Genomic DNA, 25,832 nt, shown 5'->3' with positions numbered 1-25,832 from the left:
CCAGGAGGCGTCCAGCCCCGTGTCCATAGCACAGCGACATCTCCCAGGAGGAGTCCAGCCCCGTGTCCATAGCACAGCGACATCTCCCAGGAGGCGTCCAGCCCCGTGTCCATAGCACAGCGACATCTCCCAGGAGGCGTCCAGCCCGTGTCCATAGCACAGCGACATCTCCCAGGAGGCGTCCAGCCCCGTGTCCATAGCACAGCGACATCTCCCAGGAGGCGTCCAGCCCCGTGTCCATAGCACAGCGACATCTCCCAGGAGGCGTCCAGCCCCGTGTCCATAGCACAGCGACATCTCCCAGGAGGCGTCCAGCCCCGTGTCCATAGCACAGCGACATCTCCCAGGAGGCGTCCAGCCCCGTGTCCATAGCACAGCGACATCTCCCAGGAGGCGTCCAGCCCCGTGTCCATAGCACAGCGACATCTCCCAGGAGGCGTCCAGCCCCGTGTCCATAGCACAGCGACATCTCCCAGGAGGCGTCCAGCCCCGTGTCCATAGCACAGCGACATCTCCCAGGAGGCGTCCAGCCCCGTGTCCATAGCACAGCGACATCTCCCAGGAGGCGTCCAGCCCCGTGTCCATAGCACAGCGACATCTCCCAGGAGGAGTCCAGCCCCGTGTGGCGCTCACTAACACATGTACAAGAAGACTCCACTCACTTCCTGAGAACTCCCCCCTCAGCACCTCCTGCCTATCCCATCCTGGGACCTCAGCACCCACCTCCTCCCTCTCACCTGGCAGCACAGTGCCCCCCCTCCTCCCTCTCACCTGGCAGCACAGTGCCCCCCTCCTCCCTCTCACCTGGCAGCACAGTGCTCCCCTCCTCCCTCTCACCTGGCAGCACAGTGCCCCCCTCCTCCCTCTCACCTGGCAGCACAGTGCCCCCCTCCTCCCTCTCACCTGGCAGCACAGTGCTCCCCTCCTCCCTCTCACCTGGCAGCACAGTGCTCCCCTCCTCCCTCTCACCTGGCAGCACAGTGCCCCCCTCCTCCCTCTCACCTGGCAGCACAGTGCCCCCTCCTCCCTCTCACCTGGCAGCACAGTGCCCCCCTCCTCCCTCTCACCTGGCAGCACAGTGCCCCCCTCCTCCCTCTCACCTGGCAGCACAGTGCTCCCCTCCTCCCTCTCACCTGGCAGCACAGTGCCCCCCTCCTCCCTCTCACCTGGCAGCACAGTGAGCCATGCAGACTGGTAGGACAGACCGATGGAGTTGCCTGCTAGGCAGGTGTATGCGCCTGCATCCTGCAGGGAGACGTTCCTCAAGTAGAGAATTTCCACCTCCGAGCTGTTAATGTCGGCTGTCTGAGGAAAAGAGGAAAGGCTGAGACAGAGAGGACACTCACTGACTACACTTCCCCGCCCCAGGGCTTGCGTGCACCTTCCCTCCCAAGGCACCGACCACCCTCCTCCCTGGGGCAATACATCCAAAAGCACTAACTGCACTTCCCCTCATCTCCTCTCCTCTCCCCAGGACAGCAGCAGGAAAAGGAGGCGCTGGCACCTCTGTGTAGGGCACTAGTGAGACTCCTCCCCCCCCCCCATGTAACAGCCGCTGTCTCAATAAAAAAGAAAAATGGCTGAGCAATGTGGTTGAATCATACGGCGAAACGTGTAGCATGTTGACTGGAAGAGAGAGGATTTCAACAGGCATGAGCTGTCTTACAGGAGAGAGGAAGCATGGAGCATGTCAGAGGGACTGGAGAGTGCACATCCACTCAAAGCAAACCAGCACACTGCCTCTATGAGTCTGAAGCTCCCATATTCAGCATTTCCCCATACTGAATAAGTGAAATATTAGCTGATGAAGTTGTATTAGTAGTGTATTGGTTTTATTCCTCTCACAAGTATGACCACTAGTGTATTCCAGATGCGGTCTCACCATGGAGCGATACAGAGGCATTATGACATTTTCCGTTTTATTCACCATTCCCTTTTCTAATAATTCCCAACATTCTGTTTGCTTTTTTGACTGCCGCAGCACACTGAACCGACGATTTCAATGTGTTATCCACTATGACACCTAGATCTCTTTCTTGGGTGGTAGCACCTAATATGGAACCTAATATTGTGTAACTATAGCATGGGTTATTTTTCCCTATATGCATCACCTTGCACTTATCCACATTAAATTTCATCTGCCATTTGGATACCCAGTTTTCCAGTCTCACAAGGTCTTCCTGCAATTTATCACAATCTGCTGGTGATTTAACTACTCTGAACAATTTTGTGTCATCTGCAAATTTGATTATCTCACTCATCGTATTTCTTTCCAGATCATTTATAAATATATTGAACAGTAAGGGTCCCAATACAGATCCCTGAGGCACTCCACTGTCCACTCCCTTCCACTGAGAGAATTGCCCATTTAATCCTACTCTCTGTTCCCTGTCTTTTAGCCAGTTTGCAATCCACGAAAGGACATCGCCACCTATCCCATGACTTTTTACTTTTCCTAGCAGCCTCTCATGAGGAACTTTGTCAAACGCCTTCTGAAAATCCAAGTATACTATATCTACCGGTTCACTTTTATCCACATGTTTATTAACTCCTTCAAAAAAGTGAAGCAGATTTGTGAGGCAAGACTTGCCCTGGGTAAAGCCATGCTGACTTTGTTCCATTAAACCATGTCTTTCTATATGTTCTGTGATTTTGATGTTTAGAACACTTTCCACTATTTCTCCTGGCACTGAAGTCAGGCCAACTGGTCTGTAGTTTCCCGGATCGCTCTGGAACCCTTTTTAAATATTGGGGTTACATTTGCTATCCTCCAGTCTTCAGGTAAAATGGATGATTTTAATGATAAGTTACAAATTTTTACTAATAGGTCTGAAATTTCATTTTTTAGTTCCTTCAGAACTCTGGGGTGTATACCATCCGGTCCAGGTGATTTACTACTCTTCAGTTTGTCAATCAGGCCTAGCACATCTTCTAGGTTCACCGTGATTTGATTCAGTCCATCTGAATCATTACCCATGAAAACCTTCTCCATTACGGGTACCTCCCCAACATCCTCTTCAGTAAACACCGAAGCAAAGAATTCATTTAATCTTTCTGCGATGGCCTTATCTTCTCTAAGTGCCCCTTTAACCCCTCGATCATCTAACATTCACGTTACTGCCCAATGTCAAATTTACCTTACAAAACCCATTGAAAAAGAGTGATTTTTTTTCAAATCCAGAACCATTTAGAAAAAATTCCAGCTTTTCAATCCCATCAGGTGATATTTCAGAAGGGACAGGAACCGAAACAGCTTTCTTGAATATGGTCAATGGGATTGGACTTCAGGCTGATAAGGAATTTAATTCCCTTATTAGGCTCGATTTAATGACCACCTTCACTTTTTCTGGATTAGTTAATGCACTTGAGTACTAACGAATAGAGCTTTGGCCTGGTTCTCATCCTTTTTCGACAGCCATATCTATAAAGTGCACTGGAATTGATTTGTTGTGCTACATCATGGGTCATTATATTGTCGCTACTTTTCATTGTCTCTGGCCACCCTGAAAGAGAGCTTCTATACTGACAGCTATTTTTTTGCAGATGATGTGCAACTGTTCATTTTGGGGACGATCAGAGGAAAGCATTGGACTGAGCTAGCATACTGGTTGGTAGCCTCCAGGCTCAAGGTTAATCTTTTGAAAATGGAGGCTCTTTGGATAACAAAATAGGACAGAATTCTTGATCATTTGTCAGCGTTAGGAGTCTAGACTGTCCCCATACAATGTGTGCGTAGCCTAGGGGTTCTTCTAGATAACAAGTTAACCATGCAGAAGCATATTTCTGATGTACTGAAATCCTCTTTTTTCCATCTGCATTACATTCACCAACTATTATCAGTTTTGACACAGCAAGATGTGATCGTTTTACTCCATACTTTGGTTATTAGCTGTATTGATTATTCTTATTCGTACATAGGTATATCAGTAGCACATTTGAAATGCCTACAACTTATCCAGACCACAATAAGGTAAGAAACGATGGGACCATATAACTCCTGACCTTGAAAGTCTATTCTCATTACCAATCCAGTTTAGATTTGTCTGTGTTGACAGGAGTGGGTGGGTTGTCTGTTTGTTTGTTTTTTTTTTTAAATCAAAACTCATGGTGTATGGCATTAATAGAACCAGGATAAAGGCAGTATTAATTGTAATTATGTTATAGAGGGGGAGTTATAGGTGGGTATGTGTGGCTGGCCTTGGTTTGGTGTTTATTATATAACATAGTAAAACAGTAAATGACTGCAGATAACAACCAGAAAGGCTTATCCAGTCTGCCCAGCATGAATTCCTGCATGAAACCCAACCCTCAATCATGTTTTGTCCCTTTGAAGGTTGGAACTGCTGCTCTGTGCAGATCACCCCGCGCCACCCAGGAAGCGCCATGCAGCGCCGTCACTGCTTTCCGTGCGGATCACCCTGCGCCACCCAGGAAGCGCCACGCAGCGCCGTCGCTGCTTTCCATGTGGATCACCCCGTGCCACCCAGGAAGCGCCATGCAGCGCCGTCACTGCTTTCCGTGCGGATCACCGCGTGCCACCCAGGAAGCGCCACGCAGCGCCGTCGCTGCTTTCCATGTGGATCATCCCGCGCCACCCAGGAAGCGCCACGCAGTGCCGTCGCTGCTTTCCATGTGGATCACCCCGTGCCACCCAGGAAGCGCCACGCAGCGCTGTCACCGCTGCTCTGGGCTTCAACTGTGACACAGTGAAGATTGCCCAGTGCCCTCACTACAATTCCCTTGCCACAAAGGATCCTGTTTATCTCATGCGTTTTGTTTTTAAGTCTGTCACTGTCATTACCACCACCTCCTCTGGGAGAGCAGAACCCCTCTCTCTGAAAAATACCTGCTGGCATTGTTCTTGTATTGTGCATTTAGAATTTATTGTAACCCGCTTTGATATATATGAAACTGCAGGATATTAAATACGTAGACACCCACCCGTGTTCCTTATGGGTGGGGGAGGAGGAGTGGTTCTTTTGCAGTATGTGGGGTGCTATGTGTTGGATATCTGGGTGACGTGAGGGTGTGGAGACAGAGGGATGGGCAAGCTGTGGTGAGGGGATCCCTGTGCTGGATACCTGGTGAGGAAGAGGAACTCTGTGTTGGCTTGCTAGGTGGGGTAGATGGGTGGGAAGGGGAATGTTGCTCGATGACTGGATCAGGTGGGGGATGGGGAATGGATTTCATGCTGGATGCCTGGGTGAGGCTCTGCTGCACACCTGATGTACTTACCTTTAGCACCTGTACAAAGGGCACCCCGTCAGGCCCATACCTACTCCCATTCACTTCTAAATGTTTCAGCCACTGGATGTGTGGTTGAGCATCGCTGTAGACTTTGCACAGGAACTCCACATCACTGCCCAGAGCAGCCGTGGTGTTTGCAGGTAGTCCAGCCTGAAGGATGGGCCGGTGAGGTGACCTTTCTGCAGAGGACACACAAAAGCAAAGATTCAGTTGACCTGGATGGTGGAGACGGCAGAATTATCTGAAGAGCTGCTGTCATTATGTCAGAGCGCAGGAGAGCATGAGAAGCTTCCTGGGCTACGAGTGAAGTAAGGTTCCTTTTGCCTTCAGGAATTTGGAAGCACAGCTACCACTTCAGCTTATATATTTCCTCAGAGTGTGGGGACTTTCAGATAAATCTCACTTCCAGACACCAAAACCGCTGCTGTCTTATCTCTGTAATCTGGTGCAGTTCCGACACATGTGCAGCATTTAAGAGTCACAGTCCAGAGCATCACTACAGCTTCTACTTCCCTTCTAGTCTAGGCCAATGCTTGTCAACCACTGGTTCTTAGTAGCGTTTCAGTAGGGCTTGCAGAAGTAAGACCTGCCCTGCCCCCTGCACCACAGCCAGCCCTGAGGGCCAGTGTCTGGGAGGGGAGCAGCTCTGGTACAGAATCCAGGCCTCTGCTGGGCCATGAGAGCAGAGCAGCTGCCGACTCACTCGGACACTCACTGGCATTCAGCTGCAGAGACTGGGCCCAGGAGAACGTCCACCGCACAGGGATATCAGCTGTAGGAGTAAGAGAGGGAGGGAGTAACCGACCGACTGAGCGGAGAGGGGGACAGAAAAGAGAAGGCTGTGCCTTTCAGTGGGTTTTAAATAACCCATGGAGGGAGGAAACAGCAGGATCGAGTTTGTCAGTCATCAGCTGGAGGTTGGCTGGGAGGGGCTTGCAGACTTTCTCTCTTTTCTAGCTACAATACTATTGGCTGGATGGGAGAGGTTAAGGCCTTCTGGGGGCTTTTTGGTTTTAATTTTTTTTAAACTGACTGGTTACCTTCTCAAAATGACAGGGCTGACCCATTAGAATAAAGGCCGAGTGGGGCCACAGATTTAATGCTAAATACAGAGTCAATCAGAAAACAATTACAAACTTTCTTTATACAGCATTTTTCTTTAAAAAAAATACAGCCTATTTTGACATTAATTTCATCTGAATTTAATTTTTTGTCGTATTTTATTGAATTTATGAGAATTTTATTTTTAATTTGGTGTTTTAATTAGGTTCTGTTTAAATTGCACTTTTTTTTTTTTATTAGTTGTTCGATATGTTTGATTTTAATTGTTTACAATTGTGTACATTCTTCTGTAAGACACTTAGGGTCTTTGACATAAGTGGCATAGAAATAAAAAACATAAGTTATGCATTTAGGATGCAGAAATCCAATAGAGAAATACAGTACTGGAGGTGAAATTCTTCTAAGCACAAAGGAAGAGCAGGATCTGGGGGTGATTGTATCTGATGATCTTAAGGTGGCCAAACAGGTGGATCAAGCGATGGTAAGCGCCAGAAAGCTGCTTGGCTGCAGAGGGAGAGGACTGGTCAGCAGAAAAAGGGAGGTGACACTGCCCCTGTACAGGTCCCTGGTGAGACCTCACTGGGAATACTGAGTACAATTCTGGAGATCGCACCTTCAAATGGATATAAACAGGATGGAGTCGGGCCAGAGGGGGCTGCTGAAATGGTCACTGATCTCTGGTCTAGAGCACATAGGGACAGAAAGACCTAAAACGTGTACACCCTAAAGGAAAGGTGAGATAGAGGGAGGCAGCTAAAATGGTCAGTGGTCTTTATTCTAAAGCCTATGGGGACAGACTTAAAGATCTAAACTTGTACACCCTAGAGGAAAGGTGAGATAGGGGAGATATGATGGAGCCATTCAAATATCTCAAAGGTTTCCCTGCACAGGAGGTGGAAAGGAGGCTCTACAACAAGGGGTCATGACATGAGGTTATCGGGGGTAGACTCGGGAGTAATCTAAGGAAATATTTCTGTACAGGGAGGGTGGTGGATGCATGGAACGGCCTCCCCGTGGAGGTGCTGGAGACAAGGACAGGATCTGAATTCAGGAAAGCATGGGACATGCACAGGGGATCTCTGGAAATGATGAGCATTATAATGCTGAATTAATTGGACGGAAGGGCAGAGTTTTTCTGTCCTCGTGTTTCTACGTTTCAATGACCTGAGGGTCATTGTTGATTTGGTATTTTAATAGAGCTCTTAGGTTTGCCTTTCTCTCCTCTTAGCATGAAGGAGCGATCGGGGTGAATGTCCCCCTCCCTCCAGGGTGTTCTGAGATCCAGTGGGAAAGGACTTTGGGTTGAACCTTGGTAAAGCAAGGCAGGAGGTAAGTACAGTGAGACCCGAAAGCCTTACCCAGCACATCCAGCAAGTAACTGTAGCTGATGCTGCCCAAACTGTTCTCCACCAAGCAGGTGTAATTACCCCGGTCAGAGGGCACCACACTCTCCATCACTAGACTCCAGTGCTGATGCCGGAGCTAGAGAGACACAGAAAGAATGAGGGATTAGTGCCCGGTGCCCACCCGGAGAGATGGAGGAGGAAGGGTGGAGGAGTGGGAGGACTACCACGTGCACCACCTAAAGAGAGAGGAGAGGAGGTTACATCATGCGCATCTCCCACAGAGCGAGGAGGGGAGGGGGTGGGACCACGTGCACCATCTAAAGAGAGAGAGGAGAGGAGGTCACATCATGCGCATCTCCCACAGAGCGAGGAGGGGAGGGGGTGGGACCACGTGCACCGCCTAAAGAGAGAGAGGCGAGGAGGTTACATCATGCGCATCTCCCACAGAGCGAGGAGGAGAGGGGGTGGGACCACGTGCACCGCCTAAAGAGAGAGAGGAGAGGAGGTTACATCATGCGCATCTCCCACAGAGCGAGGAGGGGAGGGGGTGAGACCACGTGCACCACCTAAAGAGAGAGAGGAGAGGAGGTTACATCATGCGCATCTCCCACAGCGAGAGGAGGGGAGGGGGTGGGACCATGTGCACCACCTAAAGAGAGAGAGGAGAGGAGGTTACATCATGCGCATCTCCCACAGAGCGAGGAGGGGAGGGGGTGGGACCACGTGCACCATCTAAAGAGAGAGAGGAGAGGAGGTTACATCATGCGCATCTCCCACAGAGCGAGGAGGGGAGGGGGTGGGACCACGTGCACCGCCTAAAGAGAGAGAGGAGAGGAGGTTGCATCATGCGCATCTCCCACAGAGCGAGGAGGGGAGGGGGTGGGACCACGTGCACCGCCTAAAGAGAGAGGAGAGGAGAGGAGGTTACATCATGCGCATCTCCCACAGAGCGAGGAGGGGAGGGGGTGAGACCACGGGCACCACTTAAAGAGAGAGAGAGGAGAGGAGGTTACATCATGCGCATCTCCCACAGAGTGCGGAGGGGAGGGGTGAGACCACGTGCACCACCTAAAGAGAGAGAGGAGAGGAGGTTACATCATGCGCATCTCCCACAGAGCGAGGAGGGGGTGAGACCACGTGCACCGCCTAAAGAGAGAGAGGAGAGGAGGTTACATCATGCGCATCTCCCACAGAGCGAGGAGGGGAGGGGGTGGGACCACGTGCACCGCCTAAAGAGAGAGAGGAGAGGAGGTTACATCATGCGCATCTCCCACAGAGCGAGGAGGGGAGGGGGTGGGACCACGTGCACCGCCTAAAGAGAGAGGAGAGGAGGTTACATCTGAACGAGGAGGGGAGGGGGTGAGACCACGTGCACCGCCAAAAGAGAGAGAGGAGAGGAGGTTACATCATGCGCATCTCCCACAGAGCGAGGAGGGGAGGGGGTGGGACCACGTGCACTGCCTAAAGAGAGAGGAGAGGAGGTTACATCTGAACGAGGAGGGGAGGGGGTGAGACCACGTGCACCGCCAAAAGAGAGAGAGGAGAGGAGGTTACATCATGCGCATCTCCCACAGAGCGAGGAGGGGAGGGGGTGGGACCACGTGCACCGCCTAAAGAGAGAGGAGAGGAGGTTACATCATGCGCATCTCCCACAGAGCGAGGAGGGGAGGGGGTGGGACCACGTGCACCGCCTAAAGAGAGAGGAGAGGAGAGGAGGTTACATCATGCGCATCTCCCACAGAGCGAGGAGGGAAGGGGGTGGGACCACGTGCACCATCTAAAGAGAGAGAGGAGAGGAGGTTACATCATGCGCATCTCCCACAGCGAGAGGAGGGGAGGGGGTGAGACCACGTGCACCGCCTAAAGAGAGAGAGGAGAGGAGGTTACATCTGAGCGAGGAGGGGAGGGGGTGAGACCATGTGCACGCCTGGAGGCCTTGATGTAATGGGAAGTGAGCTGGAGTTCAGTACTGAAAGGAATAAGGAGTAAGGAGACCTCAGCTCCCCCATGCAGTCAAACACCATTTTAGGATGCGGATTTGCTGTTAAATATTTCACGATTGCTTTTCTTTCCGCTCCAGTTTGCTTTCCCTTGGGCCTTATGTATTAAGTTCTGTGTTCAGAAAGAGAAGGAAACGGTGATAAGAAAATGGTTTTCTTTTTGTAAACTTCTTTTGAAGGAAGGTTTCACTGTCCGTCCTTCATTCTTTCGGAGTTTGGGAAATTGCTCTCACCCTCGCTAGAGGAATTTAGACTTCCCTTGACGGGGGAGGTGAAAGAGAGGAGACAGCACCTGAGATATCATCAAGATATTCTGCAGAGGGACCCTCAGGGGATCAGAGAAGCAGTAAGAAGTCTGCTCAAGACATTTTCATCACGATTTGAAAAATGGGACATTGAATTGTGTCGTATCCAGCATTTTGGGAAGAAACTCCAAAAGTATCCCTGAAATTAGGAAGGGAATGGATATTCCTAGCATTACAGTCACAGGACTTGGGTTTTATCATCTCACTTCAATATCAATCATCAGGAAATGCTTATTACTGACCTCGTCAGCTGCTCAGAGCCTTGCAGACTAAATCTCTCCCCACAGGGAACCCTGGAAGATTTGGGGAGATGAGAACAACGCGCGGTCTTATCCCTAACTCCTGATGCAGTAAGCTATGGTGTGCAAGATAATCAGGAGATAAAAAAGAAATTACGTGTGGGTGCAGAAAAGGAAATGCACAGCACAAACGGCTTTCAATGCGCACAACGCACGGTTTATTCTCATTGGGGCCGATGCAATATTAAATCCTGCTCCGGGACGGGCGTTAAGTTTTGAGGGTAAAAATGGGCAAGTCGGGGACACTTTCTTTTGCATGAATTGAAAGGTGATGAGCGCCATTAGCTACGCGCGTATCCCCTTATTGCATGGGCGGTTTAGGATGCACGTCCAGCCCTCAGCTGAGCGCACTGTACTGCATGGGCCCTATGAGCCTGTCACTGGAATAACTCCCATCGACCTTTATTTATTTGCATTTAGCTCGTGCTTTTTCATTGGTCGCTCATGACGAGGTACATTCAGGTCCAGGAGATTTTCTACGTTTCACTTGTATTTTCTGGCAATGTCGTTCTTGCTCATTCTGTTGTGCTAACCCCAAAGTTAGTGAAGAAATGTATTCGGGAAGGCCAATTAAAAGGTCTTGATTTATTTTTGTGTTTGATGAATGCATTAGGTATGTGCAGTTGGGCTTTTGGGAGCCCTTCCCTGGGGAATTGGGCCTGGTACTCCAGCTCAGTCAATGGCATAAAACCGCTTCCTTTTTATCCTGACCCTATGCATTCTGGCCTCCCTCTGGCCGAGCTCCCTCCGGCCACCCTCTCTCTGGCCTCCCTCTCTCTGGCCGAGCTCCTCTAGGTCTCCCGCTGCGATGCAGAAATGGGAGGCTGACGGCACATCTCCGAGGCAGCCCATCTTACCCGGATCCCTCCAACGCGCCGCTCTCCGGTGAACGCACGCCCATCCTTCAGCCAGCGGATGCCGGGGGCAGGGTTTCCTGTGGCAGGACAGCGAAACTTTACCGTGTTCCCCGCTGGAACAGCAAAGAGCCTCTTGTCCATGCGATGGGGCTGTGTCCAGTGCGGCACTGCAAGAGAAAAACCTGCGACAAATAAGGGCTTTGTGCTAGAAGCCTTTTCAGGCAGTCCAGCGTCTGCATGTGGGAGCTGTCATCAGCCCTCCCGTGGTGGCCCCGGCAGCTTTTCCTCTTCAGCGTGCACGACGCACACACTGCCAGCACGCGGGACCTTACTAACCTTGCTGCGTGTAAGAGACGCTCTCTCTTAAATCCCGGTCATTATCCTCCTCCTCATCATCGCCGGAGGCCAGAGAGTCTAGAAATAGAAAACCAAAGAGAATTTAGTTAAAGGAAAGAGGTAGAACAGGGAGCAACTGTAGTTCCTTTTATCTCGATTAGATGGTAAGCTCTACTGAGCAGGACCCGTTCCTTATGTGATTTTGTACGGTACTGCATGTGTCAGAGCAGCCCTACAGAAGTGGGCAGTAGTAACAGCAGTACCAGACTCTGCCAGCAGGAGGCATCGTAGGGAACAGCACAGGCGCACAGCTCGAGCAGGGAGAATTCCTGTGATGTAACCAAAACTAAAGCTTTATTTCCAGGGATGCCATTTCAGTCATACAGGTCAATCCTGCCTTACCAAGAATGGAGACGGTAAAGTTCCTTAAGACCTGGCCGGTTGCATGCTCCACGCACAGGTAGAGTCCTGAATCCTCAGCCGTCACAGCTTGGATCTCCAGCATTCTGTGTCGCAGGCTGACACGTCCCCCAGGCAGCAGGTGTGACACCCCCTTATACCAGCTGATGCTTTTGGTAGCAGCATTACAGACAAGCCTCAGAGCATTGCCTGCATCCAGCAAGACACGTTCATTGGAGTCCAGTATTAGATGTGCAAACAGCCCTGCTCCAAGAGAGAGAGGCAAAATGAGGGCACACACAGGCAGCAGAGCGTCGGCAGAGACAGGGAGGCAGAGCGAGGGCACACACAGGCAGCAGAGCGTCGGCACAGACAGGGAGGCAGAGCGAGGGCACACACAGGCAGCAGAGCGTCGGCAGAGACAGGGAGGCAGAGCGAGGGCACACACAGGCAGCAGAGCGTCGGCACAGACAGGGAGGCAGAGCGAGGGCACACACAGGCAGCAGAGCGTCGGCACAGACAGGGAGGCAGAGCGAGGGCACACACAGGCAGCAGAGCGTCGGCACAGACAGGGAGGCAGAGCGAGGGCACACACAGGCAGCAGAGCGTCTGCAGAGACAGGGAGGCAGAGCGAGGGCACACACAGGCAGCAGAGCGTCGGCAGAGACAGGGAGGCAGAGCGAGGGCACACACAGGCAGCAGAGCGTCGGCAGAGACAGGGAGGCAGAGCGAGGGCACACACAGGCAGCAGAGCGTCGGCAGAGACAGGGAGGCAGAGCGAGGGCACACACAGGCAGCAGAGCGTCGGCAGAGACAGGGAGGCAGAGCGAGGGCACACACAGGCAGCAGAGCGTCGGCAGAGACAGGGAGGCAGAGCGAGGGCACACACAGGCAGCAGAGCGTCGGCAGAGACAGGGAGGCAGAGCGAGGGCACACACAGGCAGCAGAGCGTCGGCAGAGACAGGGAGGTGAGATTGCATAAATTGCCACATAGCAGGTGCACTAATCCTATGGCAGGGCACAGATTCTATTAAAATTTTGTTTTGGTTTTATCAACATGCAGGGTTGTAGGTACAAGGTCTGCTCTGCGCCATTACACACAGGACATGTGGCTCAGGTGAAGTGAGTATGAATTTTAGAGAAGATTAAACTGCCTTAAAGCAATCCTGTAACAGCAATGTGAGCCAGGAGATCCCCTGTGACATCCCAACACTCCTCCCCTTTACTTCTTCCCATGATAAACGTGGACCTGCTTTCTGTGGGGCTTTTCCCCCTCTACACAGCAGCTCTGCTTCACTGCTGAGCCTTTCTGGGCAGGGACATAGCTGGGCCTAAGGCAGTCCCTGGGAAGATCAGTCTGGGTGACCCTGGCCTCCCTTGCAGAGATTACTTTTCTAATTAGTCTTGTGTGAGAAGGTCTGAGCTCTCGCCGAGGGATTTAAATACAGCAACAACCCAAGACGTTTGTTCCTGACTGAAGAGGCAATGGCAGGGCTGGACCCAGCAGGCTCTCCCGCAGCTCGGCTTGCACTCTCTGCTCCAATAAGGCTTCACTTCCCCTCAGCTCCAACTTTGCACTCATTTATTTGTTCTCTCTTTCTTTACTGGACAAGGTATTTCTCAGTCATGGTCTCCACTCACAGAGGGCTGGCTATCTGCAGGGGCTCAGGGTGGTCTCTAAGTCTAGCCTTGTCCATTTGCTTCTAGACGTGGGTCTCTTACCGGCCTCTCTGACTGTGCTGCCTGCAGCTGTCAGAGCCAGAAGCCCCAGCAGAAGCCTGGGGAAAAGATGCATCATCTGCAGAGCCTGGAGGAGAGAGGGAAGAGGTCAGGTCAGTACTGCCTCAAAGCGAGAAAGAACAGGCAAGGGGGGACACAGCCAGCACTGCAGGCTCATCTCTCATTTCTATATGAATTTACTTTTATTTGATTTCCACTTTTATCAATTAAATCTAAGCAATTAAAATAAAGCCATAGTACAATACAAAACAGTAATTCCTAACAATCTGCCCCTTCTCTTCTTCCAACAAAAGCTTGCATTGCTCTCTCCATTCCCAACTCCACCCGTCTAGCTCTCCATGGAGCCAACCCATTCCTATGGAGAGGTGAGCTCGTTCAGGAAAGACAAACGGCCAAGCTCTGACCTTCTTCCAGAAATTAAGTACCCACCACAAATCTCATATGGTACCAAGTGTGTGATGGTAAATGGAACTCTCTCTGAAAAGAGAGCGGTTTTAAGCAGTTTACCGCAAGGATCGGTTTTGGGACCGGTCCTGTTCAATATCTTTCTGAGCGACATTGCGGACGGGATAGAAGGTAAGGTTTGTCTTTTTGCGAATGACACTAAGATCTGCAACAGAGTGGACACGCCGGAAGGAGTGGAGAGAATGAGACGGGATCTAAGGAAACTGGAAGAGTGGTCGAAGATATGGCAGCTGAGATTCAATGCCAAGAAGTACAGAGTCATGCATATGGGGAGTGGAAATCCGAATGAACTGTATTTGATGGGGGGGAGAAGGGCTGATGTGCACGGAGCAGGAGAGGGACCTTGGGGTGATGGTGTCTAATGATATGAAGTCTGCGAAACAATGCGACAAGGCGATAGCTAAAGCCAGAAGAATGCTGGGCTGCATAGAGAGAGGAATATCGAGTAAGAAAAGGGAAGTGATTATCCCCTTGTACAGGTCCTTGGTGAGGCCTCACCTGGAGTACTGTGTTCAGTTCTGGAGACCGTATCTCCAAAGGGACAGAGACAAGATGGAGGCGGTCCAGAGAAGGGCGACCAAAAAGGTGGAAGGTCTTCATCAAATGACTTATGAGGAGAGATTGAAGAATCTAAATATGTACACCCTGGAGGAAAGGAGGAGCAGAGGTGATATATTACAGACTTTCAGATACTTGAAAGGTTTTAATGATCCAGACAACAGCAAACCTTTTCCGTCAGAAAAAAATCAGCAGAACCAGGGGTCACGATTTGAAGCTTCAGGGAGGAAGACTCAGAACCAATGTCAGGAAATATTTCTTCACGGAAAGGGTGGTGGATGTCTGGAATGCCCTTCCGGAGGAAGTGGTGAAGACCAGAACTGCGAAGGACTTCAAAGTGGCGTGGGATAAACACCCTGGATCCATAAAGTCTAGGGGACGTGAATGAAGAGTGGGTGGCTCGCAGGAATGACTAGTTTGATCACCCTGGTTCAATGTAAGGCATTCTCATGTCATGGTTTTTTGTTGGAATGTAAACCGAAGTGATTGGTAACTCTGTTACTTGAATATCGGTATATAAAAGTGCTAAATAAATAAATAATAAATAAATAAATGACGGCTACTACCTGGAGATAATACCCTTATTCAATAAACATACACATAGTTAATGCGACTCCAACATTGCTCTAAGCTTCAACCGCAAGAGGAAATGTGGAAATAAGGATTTGCATTCACAAAAAGCGGGGAGTAGCTTGCTTGCTACGGTGGTTACTACCCCAAACCAAATAAGCCTGATAATTCACTTTCAATGCATATCCAGCATAGCTCTCTGCTTCAATGGCAGGGGAGAAAGACTGATACTTCACGCATAGCCAGCATAGCTTTCTGCTTCAACGGCAGGGGAGAAAGTCTGATACTTCACTTTAATGCATATCCAGCATAACTCTCTGCTTCAATGGCAGGGGGAATGAAGAAAAGTGGATCTATATACAGACAACAGCCAACAAGGACTGAATTACATAGTCTGGGTAAACAAATAAGCATGGGTGTAGCTTGCTTATTGTGGCGGTTACTACTCCTAACTAATCAAGCTTGATATTTCACTTAGATGCAGTTCCAATACTGCTCTCTACATTAATGGGGTGGGTGGAAGGGAAATAGAACCAAAAGGTTACTAAGAGCCAAGAGTAACAGATATGTATGAGAGAGAAAAAAAAAGTGTGAAACTTGCTGGGCAGACTGGATGGGCCGTTTGGTCTTCTTCTGCATTCATTTCTATGTTTCTGTGTTTCTATATTGCAGAACGTGTTGCTCCTGCTATGGAGAAGGGGAAGGCTTTTCTAGACGGCCTCGTGTGGGATTGCAAAGTGGCATTGACCCAAGGAGATAGCTCTTATGTAGCAGTTTGTGAATAAGCAAGGCTGTCTAAATGTAATCCTCCATTGAACCAGGAGCCAAGAACTGGAGTAGTGTCTTCTCGTAAACACTGCGGGCAGCGCCCTGAGAGCATTTGCTGGGAGGCCAGAATTACAATAATCAGTACTGGAGAAAACGCGATTGAAGGATGGTGAAAAAGTCATAGGGCTCAAGCAGTGGCTTTAACCTATGCACCAAGCGAAGCTTAAAACCCACTGCCTTCGCCAATCTTCACAGGGACGCACGACACCCAGGTTTCACACCGGAGGCAATAGAGAAATATTACAACCATACAAGACAAACATGCAGGGAGAATCCAGTCCATATAATTAATGCTGTTTTGTCCAAATGAAACGCAAGTTTTTAATGATACAACTAGCACTTCACTATTTTCCAACACATGGAGATAAAATCAAGGGTTGCAACCAGGAAGATAAAGTGGTCACAAAAAAATGCATGTCAGGTAGCAGTGGGTATAAACTGTGTGTTAAACAGTGCAGCTGACTGTGCATTTGTGCTTGCTGGGGGTGGGACGGTGGTGGAACAGGCAAAGTAAGTACTGGAGCAGGTGGAGAGTGGAATGGAGTCAGGCTTAGCCCCAGCAGAGGACAAGGAATAGAACAGGCACAATCAGAGTTAGTAGCTGGGTGGTGGTGGTGGTAGTAAAGGAAGTGAGGTAGAGGCAGGGTTAGTACAGGGCTGGGAGTGACAGGCAGGGTTGGCACTGCAGGAGGCGGGGTTATGAGGCAGAGGCAGGGTTAGTACAGGGCTGGGAGTGACAGGCAGGGTTGGCACTGCAGGAGGCGGGGTTATGAGGTAGAGGCAGGGTTAGTACAGGGCTGGGAGTGACAGGCAGGGTTGGCACTGCAGGAGGCGGGGGAATGAGGTAGAGTCAGGGTTAGTACAGGGCTGGGAGTGACAGGCAGGTTTGGCACTGCAGGAGGCAGGGAAATGAGGTAGAGGCAGGGTTAGTACAGGGCTGGGAGTGACAGGCAGGGTTGGCACTGCAGGAGGCGGGGTTATGAGGTAGAGGCAGGGTTAGTACAGGGCTGGGAGTGACAGGCAGGGTTGGCACTGCAGGAGGCGGGGTTATGAGGTAGAGGCAGGGTTAGTACAGGGCTGGGAGTGACAGGCAGGGTTGGCTCTGCAGGAGGCGGGGTTATGAGGTAGAGGCAGGGTTAGTACAGGGCTGGGAGTGACAGGCAGGGTTGGCACTGCAGGAGGCGGGGTTATGAGGTAGAGGCAGGGTTAGTACAGGGCTGGGAGTGACAGGCAGGGTTGGCACTGCAGGAGGCGGGGTTATGAGGTAGAGGCAGGGTTAGTACAGGGCTGGGAGTGACAGGCAGGGTTGGCACTGCAGGAGGCGGGGGAATGAGATAGAGGCAGGGTTAGTACAGGGCTGGGAGTGACAGGCAGGGTTGGCACTGCAGGAGGCGGGGTTATGAGGTAGAGGCAGGGTTAGTACAGGGCTGGGAGTGACAGGCAGGGTTGGCTCTGCAGAGGCGGGGGAATGAGGTAGAGGCAGGGTTAGTACAGGGCTGGGAGTGACAGGCAGGGTTGGCACTGCAGGAGGCAGGGTTATGAGGTAGAGGCAGGGTTAGTACAGGGCTGGGAGTGACAGGCAGGGTTGGCACTGCAGGAGGCGGGGTTATGAGGTAGAGGCAGGGTTAGTACAGGCCTGGGAGTGACAGGCAGGGTTGACAAATACCTTTCACTTTGCAGTGTTAAAAAATGGCAGATTAATATTACCCCTATCTATGCTCTCCTGTTGTGTTTCCAGGATTTAGAAATGCTTCCTGGTTCCATGTTTGTTCTTTACTGGAGTAGTGAGTACAGGGGCAGAGAATGGGCGCCCTCACGACAGACTTGTTCCCTGAAGGGGGGCTCAGAGACGAGCACTGGAGGTTGGCAGGGGAACACGTGGGGTAGATGCCCCTCCATTTACAGAAGAGAGGGTTTGCAGGGCGCTAGTAAAACTGAAAGTGGACAGAGCTGGGGGGCTGGGTGGGATTCATCCCCGGATACTGCAGGAGCTCGGAGGATCTGCTCACTCACTGGAAAGAGACTTCTAGGAAGTTTCCAGATGTCCCTAGGAGGTAGTTGGGGGACGAATATGACAGGTTGCGGGGTCAGAAGCCAGAGGGAGATCATCTGATTCATTTCTTTTACTGCCTGACCCATAAATTAGAGGAGAGCATGCAACAGGGATCAGTCCTGCAGCCAATTTGATTTAATATTTTAGAAGTGTTATTGCAAAGGGACTGGTAGGGAAGGTTTGTCTTTGGGTTTTTTTTTAAGATGATACAGCCTGGCAATAGGTTGGACACTCCACAGGGAAGGAAAAAGTGAGGAACTGGTAAGAAAGCTCTGAGAGATCCAGCCTCAATGATATTCCTTTGTACTACCACCTGGAGGACCTGCACTCGATTGCCCACGTTGGCCAGGGCTAGGAATGTTGTGGATGCATCATTCACAGCTACAGGAGGAGTGGGTCCCACCTCCCACATAATAGCCATACCTAGTGGTCAGAAACAGGGCCAGGAGGAGACCCAGTGCAAGGTCCCGGCCATGAATGCACTGAGCTGGAAGGAGTATAAAAGTTTCCCAGGAAGTTGTGAATGAAAGTTCATGGCCAGGCCTGATTTCTCACAAGGCAAAAAGACAGCTGCCTAGGAAGGTCATGGGAAAAGGAGCAGCACCCCCAGTCCTCCTGAGACAGAGAAGGGGCAGATGGGGGAAAGGAAGTAAGAAATTAGAGAGAATATGTCAGGAGGATGTGAGAGCCAGAGAGCGGGGAAGACAGCGGCCAGAGAGCGGGAAAGACATGAAGAGGGGGAGAGAGCGAGCCAGAAGATGGGGAAAGACATGAAGAGGGGGAGAGAGGGAGCCAGAGAGCGGGGAAAGACATGAAGAGGGGGAGAGAGCGAGCCAGAAGATGGGGAAAGACATGAAGAGGGGGAGAGAGGGAGCCAGAGAGCAGAGGAGAAGACATGAAGAGGGGGAGAGAGGGAGCCAGAGAGCAGAGGAGAAGACATGAAGAGGGGGAGAGAGGGAGCCAGAGAGCAGAGGAGAAGACATGAAGAGGGGGAGAGAGGGAGCCAGAGAGCGGGGAAGACATGAAGAGGGGGAGAGAGGGAGCCAGAGAGCAGAGGAGAAGACATGAAGAGGGGGAGAGAGGGAGCCAGAGAGCAGAGGAGAAGACATGAAGAGGGGGAGAGAGGGAGCCAGAGAGCGGGGAAAGACATGAAGAGGGGGAGAGAGGGAGCCAGAGAGCAGAGGAGAAGACATGAAGAGGGGGAGAGAGGGAGCCAGAGAGCAGAGGAGAAGACATGAAGAGGGGGAGATAGCGAGCCAGAGAGCTAAATCCTTTGGGAATAAGGTCCGCAGACAGAATATGAAAATGAGAAAGCACATTTTGTGTTCTTTTTTAAAATCTCTTCCTCACTAATGTACCAAGATAAGCAATGAAATAATAATCAAAATCAGATATATAAAAACACGTAATCAATCAAAAGGGTGCAAAGTAAACAGAAAAGAAATTCTGAACATGACCGAGGCATTGGTGAAAGACCAGGGAAAAGCCCCAAAGGCACCATCTTCACAATCTCATGTTTTGGAATATGCAATCTTTTAAATTATTAACACATTCTGCACAATTTTTTTTAAATATTGCATTTCTATGTTCAATTGACAAGTGATTTTGATGGCCTCTAAGGAGTGTTTATTCTGCCTCCCTGAAGTCAAATTAAGCTTACGCTGTCTAATTCAGGGTGACAACTATGATTTGATATAAAAAAGGGCAAAGGCGGAAACCCAAGAGCAAGATTCTGAGTGTCTGCTTTTAGTCTTGGACTTTCTTTCTTTTAATCAAGTCTCTTGTCCTGTATGTCTTACTAGATTGTAAGCTCTACTGAGCAGGGACTGTCTTTTTTTTTTTTTTAGGTTTGCACAGAGCTGCGTATGACATGTAGCGCTATAGAAATGTTAAGTAGATTTAGTAGGGTGATCAAATCGGTTATTCCCGCAAAATGAGACAAGGGATGCCAGGGTAGAAAGGGAAAGGGGAGAGCTGGAACGGAAGTGCTCGCTGCAGTGCTGTGTCCACTTCTAGAGGCTATACCCAGAAAAGCTCATTTATAGAGATGGAGTCGAGGGGAGCCAGGGAGAAGAGCATAGGTGAGGCTTACGGACCTACATCTATCCTGAATGAGCCATTAAAGACAGCATTTAAACAATATTGTTATATTTATATAGGACCCTAAATTGGAACCTGATGACAAAAGATAAAGTGACTTTCCTCAAAGTGTGTGAGAAGCAGGATTTGAACCCTACCCTAGTCTAACCAACAAGATTGCAGCAAGCAGCAACCATTTTTTCAATGGAAAAGAAGTTCTAGGTCATGATATGAAGTCAAATGTGGTAGAGAGAAGAATAAGGTTAGAAAGTTTGTCTTGACAGCGGGTGGAAGATACATGAAACGGCCTGGCCCAGAAGGTAATGGAGTTGCACACATGGAGGAAAAAGCAGCACAGTGTGTGGCAGTGCATGGGAAATCAATGGCAGGAGAGCAGTCAAGGCTCCCCAGGGGCACTCAGAAAATCCAGTGCCCATACTGGCAGCTCACTCCCAGTATACGTAACCCCAAAAGTTCCAGAGTGGTGCTGGTTGCCTTCCTGTCCCCCACCCCAAAACTGTACTACAAGCACCTGGCCTGCGGCATGCATCCCCTACCCTTTCTACCTGCAACGATCCTGCACCCCCTAAAATCCAGATTCCTACCTGCCCCAGCTCCATCCCAGGGGGGTTATTCTCTCATGGCCACTGCAGCGCTGCTCGTCTCCATCCAAACCATGAAACAGTGTGAGGAGGATGGGGGAGCACTGCTCAGACTTTGCACCTCGCGGGGAGGCGGAGGCTGACCTCAGGAGCTTCTCCAGTTACAGGCTGCAGCCCTCCTCCAATCACTCCCAACCCTCTCCAGCCATCCTCTTAGCTCCCACCAATTGCCCATTTCAGCTTCAGCCACTTGGAACAGTGCCCAGCGCTTTCCTGCTGCAGCCTGGCACGCCACACGTCAGGCACTCCTGCTCCTCCCCAAATTAAACCCCACTCCATATATAACAGCACCATTAGGATGCACGGGAACATTAACTGGCTAATCCTAGCCTTAACACTACCCCTTCCTGACAATGGAGAAATCAGGCCATAGTTTTCAATGTCTTCTTACACAGCCCTCACCACCGAGACCTTTGCTGTGTGACCGTATTGTTGTTTATCACCATTATTCACCTTGTACCCCCCCCCCCCCCCCAGGGAAGATGTATGGGACAGGGGACAGCCATGCTGGGCTGCCCTCGCCCTTTATTTATTCACAACCCTATGCTGGCAGCGTTCCTGGCATGGATCCTTTTATTATTTTCTCACACCTTCCCCAGGCACCTGCTATTTGTGGTCTGGGTACCTGGGGCTTATTATAACCAAGCAGAAAACCAATGCGTTACCTGCCCAGGTGCCCGCTAGCGAATGGCACTCGAGTGCTCCACCATTTTTCATCTTCCTTTTTGGCTGGTGAGTTGTCACCACTCCTGTTGTGACAACACAATCCTACTCCGGCCCTGCTCCTCTACGCTGCTCCTTAGCAAGGCTGACAGGAAGGGGTTCGCAGCTGCCGTCCCCTTCCTTCTGCCCTGCCACTGAATTATTCAATGCTTAAGATCCCTCTGCCTGTCCTGCTAATTCCCCCATCCCCCTCCGGTACCTGCTCCTTCTGAACTTTCTTCTGCCCTCTATTGTTTTACACCTCAAGGGATCCTAATAGTTAGAAGCTGAGACCCATCCCAACTAAACTGTGAACAATGTGGGGTGGCCCAAAGCCAGGGCCTCTGCCCATCCAGGGTGCTTGCAGTGGCTACATTTTGGCAAACACAAGAGAATCTGCATAGATTTGTCATTTTTCCCCTCTAAAATAGTAGAAGAGGGTGCAGGTGGATGGGACAAGCATGGAGGTACGGCATCCCGCAAAAGTGCAGGGCCCAGCGCCATAGACGCTGTTCTCCACCCTCTAAGGACAGACCTGCCTACAGTTCTCATTAACAACAAATAGGTTCGTAATTGGATTAACATAACTGCCGTGCTAGGTCAGACCAGCATCCTATCTCCGACAGTGGCCAATCCAGGCATAATATATATGCACACACATACATACACACCCATTCTATATAAAGGCTTGTGTCAGTCGCACATACCCCTTTCAGATCTAATATAGCTCGGAAAGAACCATCCTTTTTTGGAATCACAAAATAAATTGAATAGCCCTTTTGATGGACGAAGTGCCTGCAATTGAATCAATTTGTTAATTGCCACATGAACTGCAGCAACCTTGACAGCAGAATGGGCAGGTCTTTTACCAATCTTCTTAATTCTAGGGCATAACTATATTGGATTATATCCAAAACCGATTGATCTGAAGTAATGTGGATCCAATTTCCAAGAAAAGCTTATAGTCTGCTTCCTAGAGGTTCCCCTAGAAAATGAATCCTCCTGACTTCATTGTGTATTATTTGAACCAACGGTGGTTCGGACAAACTGTCCCCTTGGTCTTCTTGCCCCACAAAAGGACCGAGAAGTATTCTTACCCCTAGAAGCTTGAGGTAATATTCATTTGCCCGGTCTATAGCTCTTAGCTTCTATAAAGCCAAAAACATGGTTTAACCTTATCTTCAGGTAATCTCTGAACTTTCTGATCTCCCATATTCTTTATTAAACTATCCAATTCCTCCCTACAAAGGTATTTACCCTTGAAAGGTAAACGAGATAGCCTAGATTTTGATAGAGTCAGCAGACCAATTTCTTCACCAAAAAAGCCATCTGGCTCCCACAGAAAGAGCCAAAAACCTGGTAGAGATTCTGATTATATCGTACAAAGCATCAGATATATAAGCTGTAGCCGACTCCAGCTTTGCTGAGTTAGTTAACTTAAATAATTGCTGTATCCAGCAAAGCAGAGATCTGGCAACATAACATGCACAAACTGCTTCCTGTAAAACAAAGGAACCTGTAGAAAAAAAAGATTGAGTACTGCCTCTAACTTCCTATCCTGAGCATCACGAAGGAAAGCACCTTCTTCCACACGAATAGTAGTCTTCCTAGCCACAGCTGTGACTGATGCATCCACTTTAGGCTGTTGAAAAAGACGATCCAAAACCTTAGAAGGTAACAGATATAACTCTGACATCTATAAATGTCATAGTTCACTGCTTCAATGGCAGGGGGAATGAAGAAAAGATGATTTATATTAAGACAACAACCAACAAGGACTGAATGGCACAGGCTGAGTAAACAAATAAGCGAACCAATTAAGCCTGATACTTCACTTGGAATACATATCCAGCGCAGCTCACTGCTTCAACGGCAGGGGGGTGAAGAAAAGATGATTTATATTCAGACAACAACCAACAAGGACTGAATTGCACAGGCTGGGTAAACAAATAAGCGTGGGAGTAGCTTGCTTATTGCAGCAGTTACTACCCCTAACCAATTAAGCTAGATACTTCACTTAGATGCAGCTCCAGCTCTACTTTCTACAGCAATGGCAGGGGTGGAAGTGAAATAGAACCAAAAAGTTACTAAGGGCCAAGAGTAACAGATAAGTATGAGAAAAAAATAAGTGTGAAAGCTTGCTGGGCAGACTGGATGGGCCATTTGGTCTTCTTCTGCAGTCATTTCTATGTTTCTATATCCAGCTTTAGGGAACTCCCACTCAGCCATGATCATAGTTTCAATCTCTGGGTGAAGAGGAAAAGTAGAAGCAGCTTTACACATCCTCCTCAAGACATAATGTCACAGAGACCTGCAAAACTAATGCAGCCACCTCTTCTTTATGGAACAATCTAATCTGTTCCTCCTCATCCTCTAGTAACTGAATCTCATTTTCTTCCAGAGATTCAAGAATGCTTCCTCCTTTATCAGCCTCCATAGTTAAATATGGAGAACAATCCAAATCCCGAGAAAGATTCAGCTTCCACTCAGTCACTAGTATTCACCCCATGAACTCTTAGCCAGACAAATTTGGGGAATACCACATCTTACTACCAGGCATGGGAGAGAACTGTGAATTGATCTTGCTAGTAGGATCTGCCAGGTTTTTCTAAGGGACCCAGACTGGCTATTGTGAGAGACAGGATGCTGGGCTCTGGAGGCATTGCTAGGTACTTAGACCCTTACTGTCTTCCCTAAGAGACTTTGATAATTACATTCAATTACAGTCAGACCCCTCAAGAGAGTCTGTAAAAAGACAGGGCAAGTATTAGGGAGATGCTCCTGTTTATAAGGATGGATTTTCAACAATGACACCTAGATCCTTTTCTTGAGTGGTGACTCCTAATGTGGAACCTTACATTATATAGCTATAATTTGGGTTACGCTTCCCTAAGTGCAGCACTTTGGGCATGCAAATGGCAAATGAAATGTATTGTGGACACGTGCAGTCTCCCAGTTTTGCAATGTCCTCTCGCAATTTCTCACAATCCTCTTGTGCTTTAACAACTTTGAAAAATTGTGTGTCATCAGCAAATTTGATCACCTCACTTGTTCCCATTTCCAGGTCGTTTATAAATATATATATAAAAAAGCAGTAGTCCCAGAACAGATCCCTAGGGCACTCCACTATTCAGCTTTCTCCATTGGGAAAATTTACCAGTTACATCTACTCTGTTTTCTCTTTTAACCCAGTTGGCAATCCACAATAGGACACTGCCCCATCCCATGAATCTTTAATTTCCTAAGAAGGCTCTCATGAGGGACTTTGTCAAATGCTTTCTAGAAAGCCAGATACACTATATCAACTGGCCATCCACGTTTTTATGCCTCAAAAAAGTGTAGCAAATTTGTCAGGCAAGACTTCCCTTGGTTAAACCCATGTTGGCTTTGTCCCATTAAACTATACTTATCTGAATGTTCAGCAATTTTGTTCTTTATGATAGAAGCTATCATTTTGCCTGCTTCAGATATCAGACTCACTGTTTTATAACCTCCTGGATCACCCCTTGATCCCTTTTTAAAAATTTGCATTACATTAGCAACTCTCCAGTCTTCAGGTACCATAGATGTTACTGATAGTTTACAAATTTCCAGTAGCAGGTCTGCAACTTAATTTGTCACTTTTTTCAGCACTCTGGCATGTATACCATCTGGTCTAGGTGATTTAATACTCTTTGGTTTGCAGCAATGGACACGAAGAGATGCATCGGTAAAAAAGGACTTTTATTAAATCTTGCCCGACTCTGGCCGAGTTTTGCCTTTCTAGGAGCTGCCTCAGGGGTTTATCAGCCACATCTGTTGGCTTTTCCACGAGCGCACTATTTTTTTAACCGAAAGGTATTGAAAGTTCGATCTTTTCATACACTATAGTAGAGTCACTACTACATTCCATGTTGTGCTGCAGCCTTGCTGCTGACAATGTGTAGCACACACTGGCGTTGAAATAATCACAATAGTATGTTTTCAACCATGAGTATACCTCTCATACACAGTTTCAGTGTATGAAAAGATCGAACTTTCAATACCTTTTGGTTAAAAAAATAGTGCGCTTGTGGAAAAGCCAACCGATGTGACTGATAAGCCCCTGAGGCAGCTCCTAGAAGAGCGAAACTCAGCCAGAGTCGGGCAAGATTTAATAAAAGTCCTTTCTTACCGATCCATCTCTTCGTGTCCATTGCTGGGAGCCATCTTGGATCAGCTTCCGCTTTGTTTTTTGGGACCATACTCTTTGGTTTGTCAATTTGTCCATGTACATCCTCCAGTTTCACTGAGATTTGTTTCAGTTCCTCTGAATCATCACCTTTGAATATCATTTCTGGCACGG

General features: G+C 49.1%; 1 protein-coding gene across 3 annotated transcripts in view; it reads right to left on the bottom strand.

The window, feature by feature from the left end:
* FGFR4 (fibroblast growth factor receptor 4) overlaps positions 1-20,868 on the bottom strand; it is a 35,174-nt gene extending 14,306 nt beyond the window's left edge. The window contains exons 1-8 of one of the 3 annotated variants that reach the window (XR_003853437.1): positions 20,750-20,868; positions 13,574-13,658; positions 11,855-12,115; positions 11,453-11,530; positions 11,117-11,298; positions 7,668-7,791; positions 5,236-5,426; positions 1,167-1,305 (exon numbers count right to left, since the gene is read on the bottom strand). Coding sequence is in view for 2 of the 3 variants with exons in the window: in XM_029583847.1 (XP_029439707.1) it covers positions 1,167-1,305; positions 5,236-5,426; positions 7,668-7,791; positions 11,117-11,298; positions 11,453-11,530; positions 11,855-12,115; positions 13,574-13,658; positions 20,750-20,764 (1,075 nt within the window). In the remaining variant the exon portion in view is untranslated. The remainder of the gene's footprint in view (positions 1-1,166; positions 1,306-5,235; positions 5,427-7,667; positions 7,792-11,116; positions 11,299-11,452; positions 11,531-11,854; positions 12,116-13,573; positions 13,659-20,749) is intronic. The other 2 variants (XM_029583847.1, XM_029583848.1) reach the window with 2 other exon arrangements.
* Between the last annotated feature and the right edge of the window lie 4,964 nt (positions 20,869-25,832).

The sequence above is a fragment of the Rhinatrema bivittatum genome, chromosome 18 (genome assembly GCF_901001135.1).
Source record: "Rhinatrema bivittatum chromosome 18, aRhiBiv1.1, whole genome shotgun sequence".
Classification (NCBI taxonomy): Eukaryota; Metazoa; Chordata; class Amphibia; order Gymnophiona; family Rhinatrematidae; genus Rhinatrema; species Rhinatrema bivittatum.
Note: the sequence above shows the minus strand (reverse complement) of the source record. Positions and strands in the feature narration are given on the sequence as shown.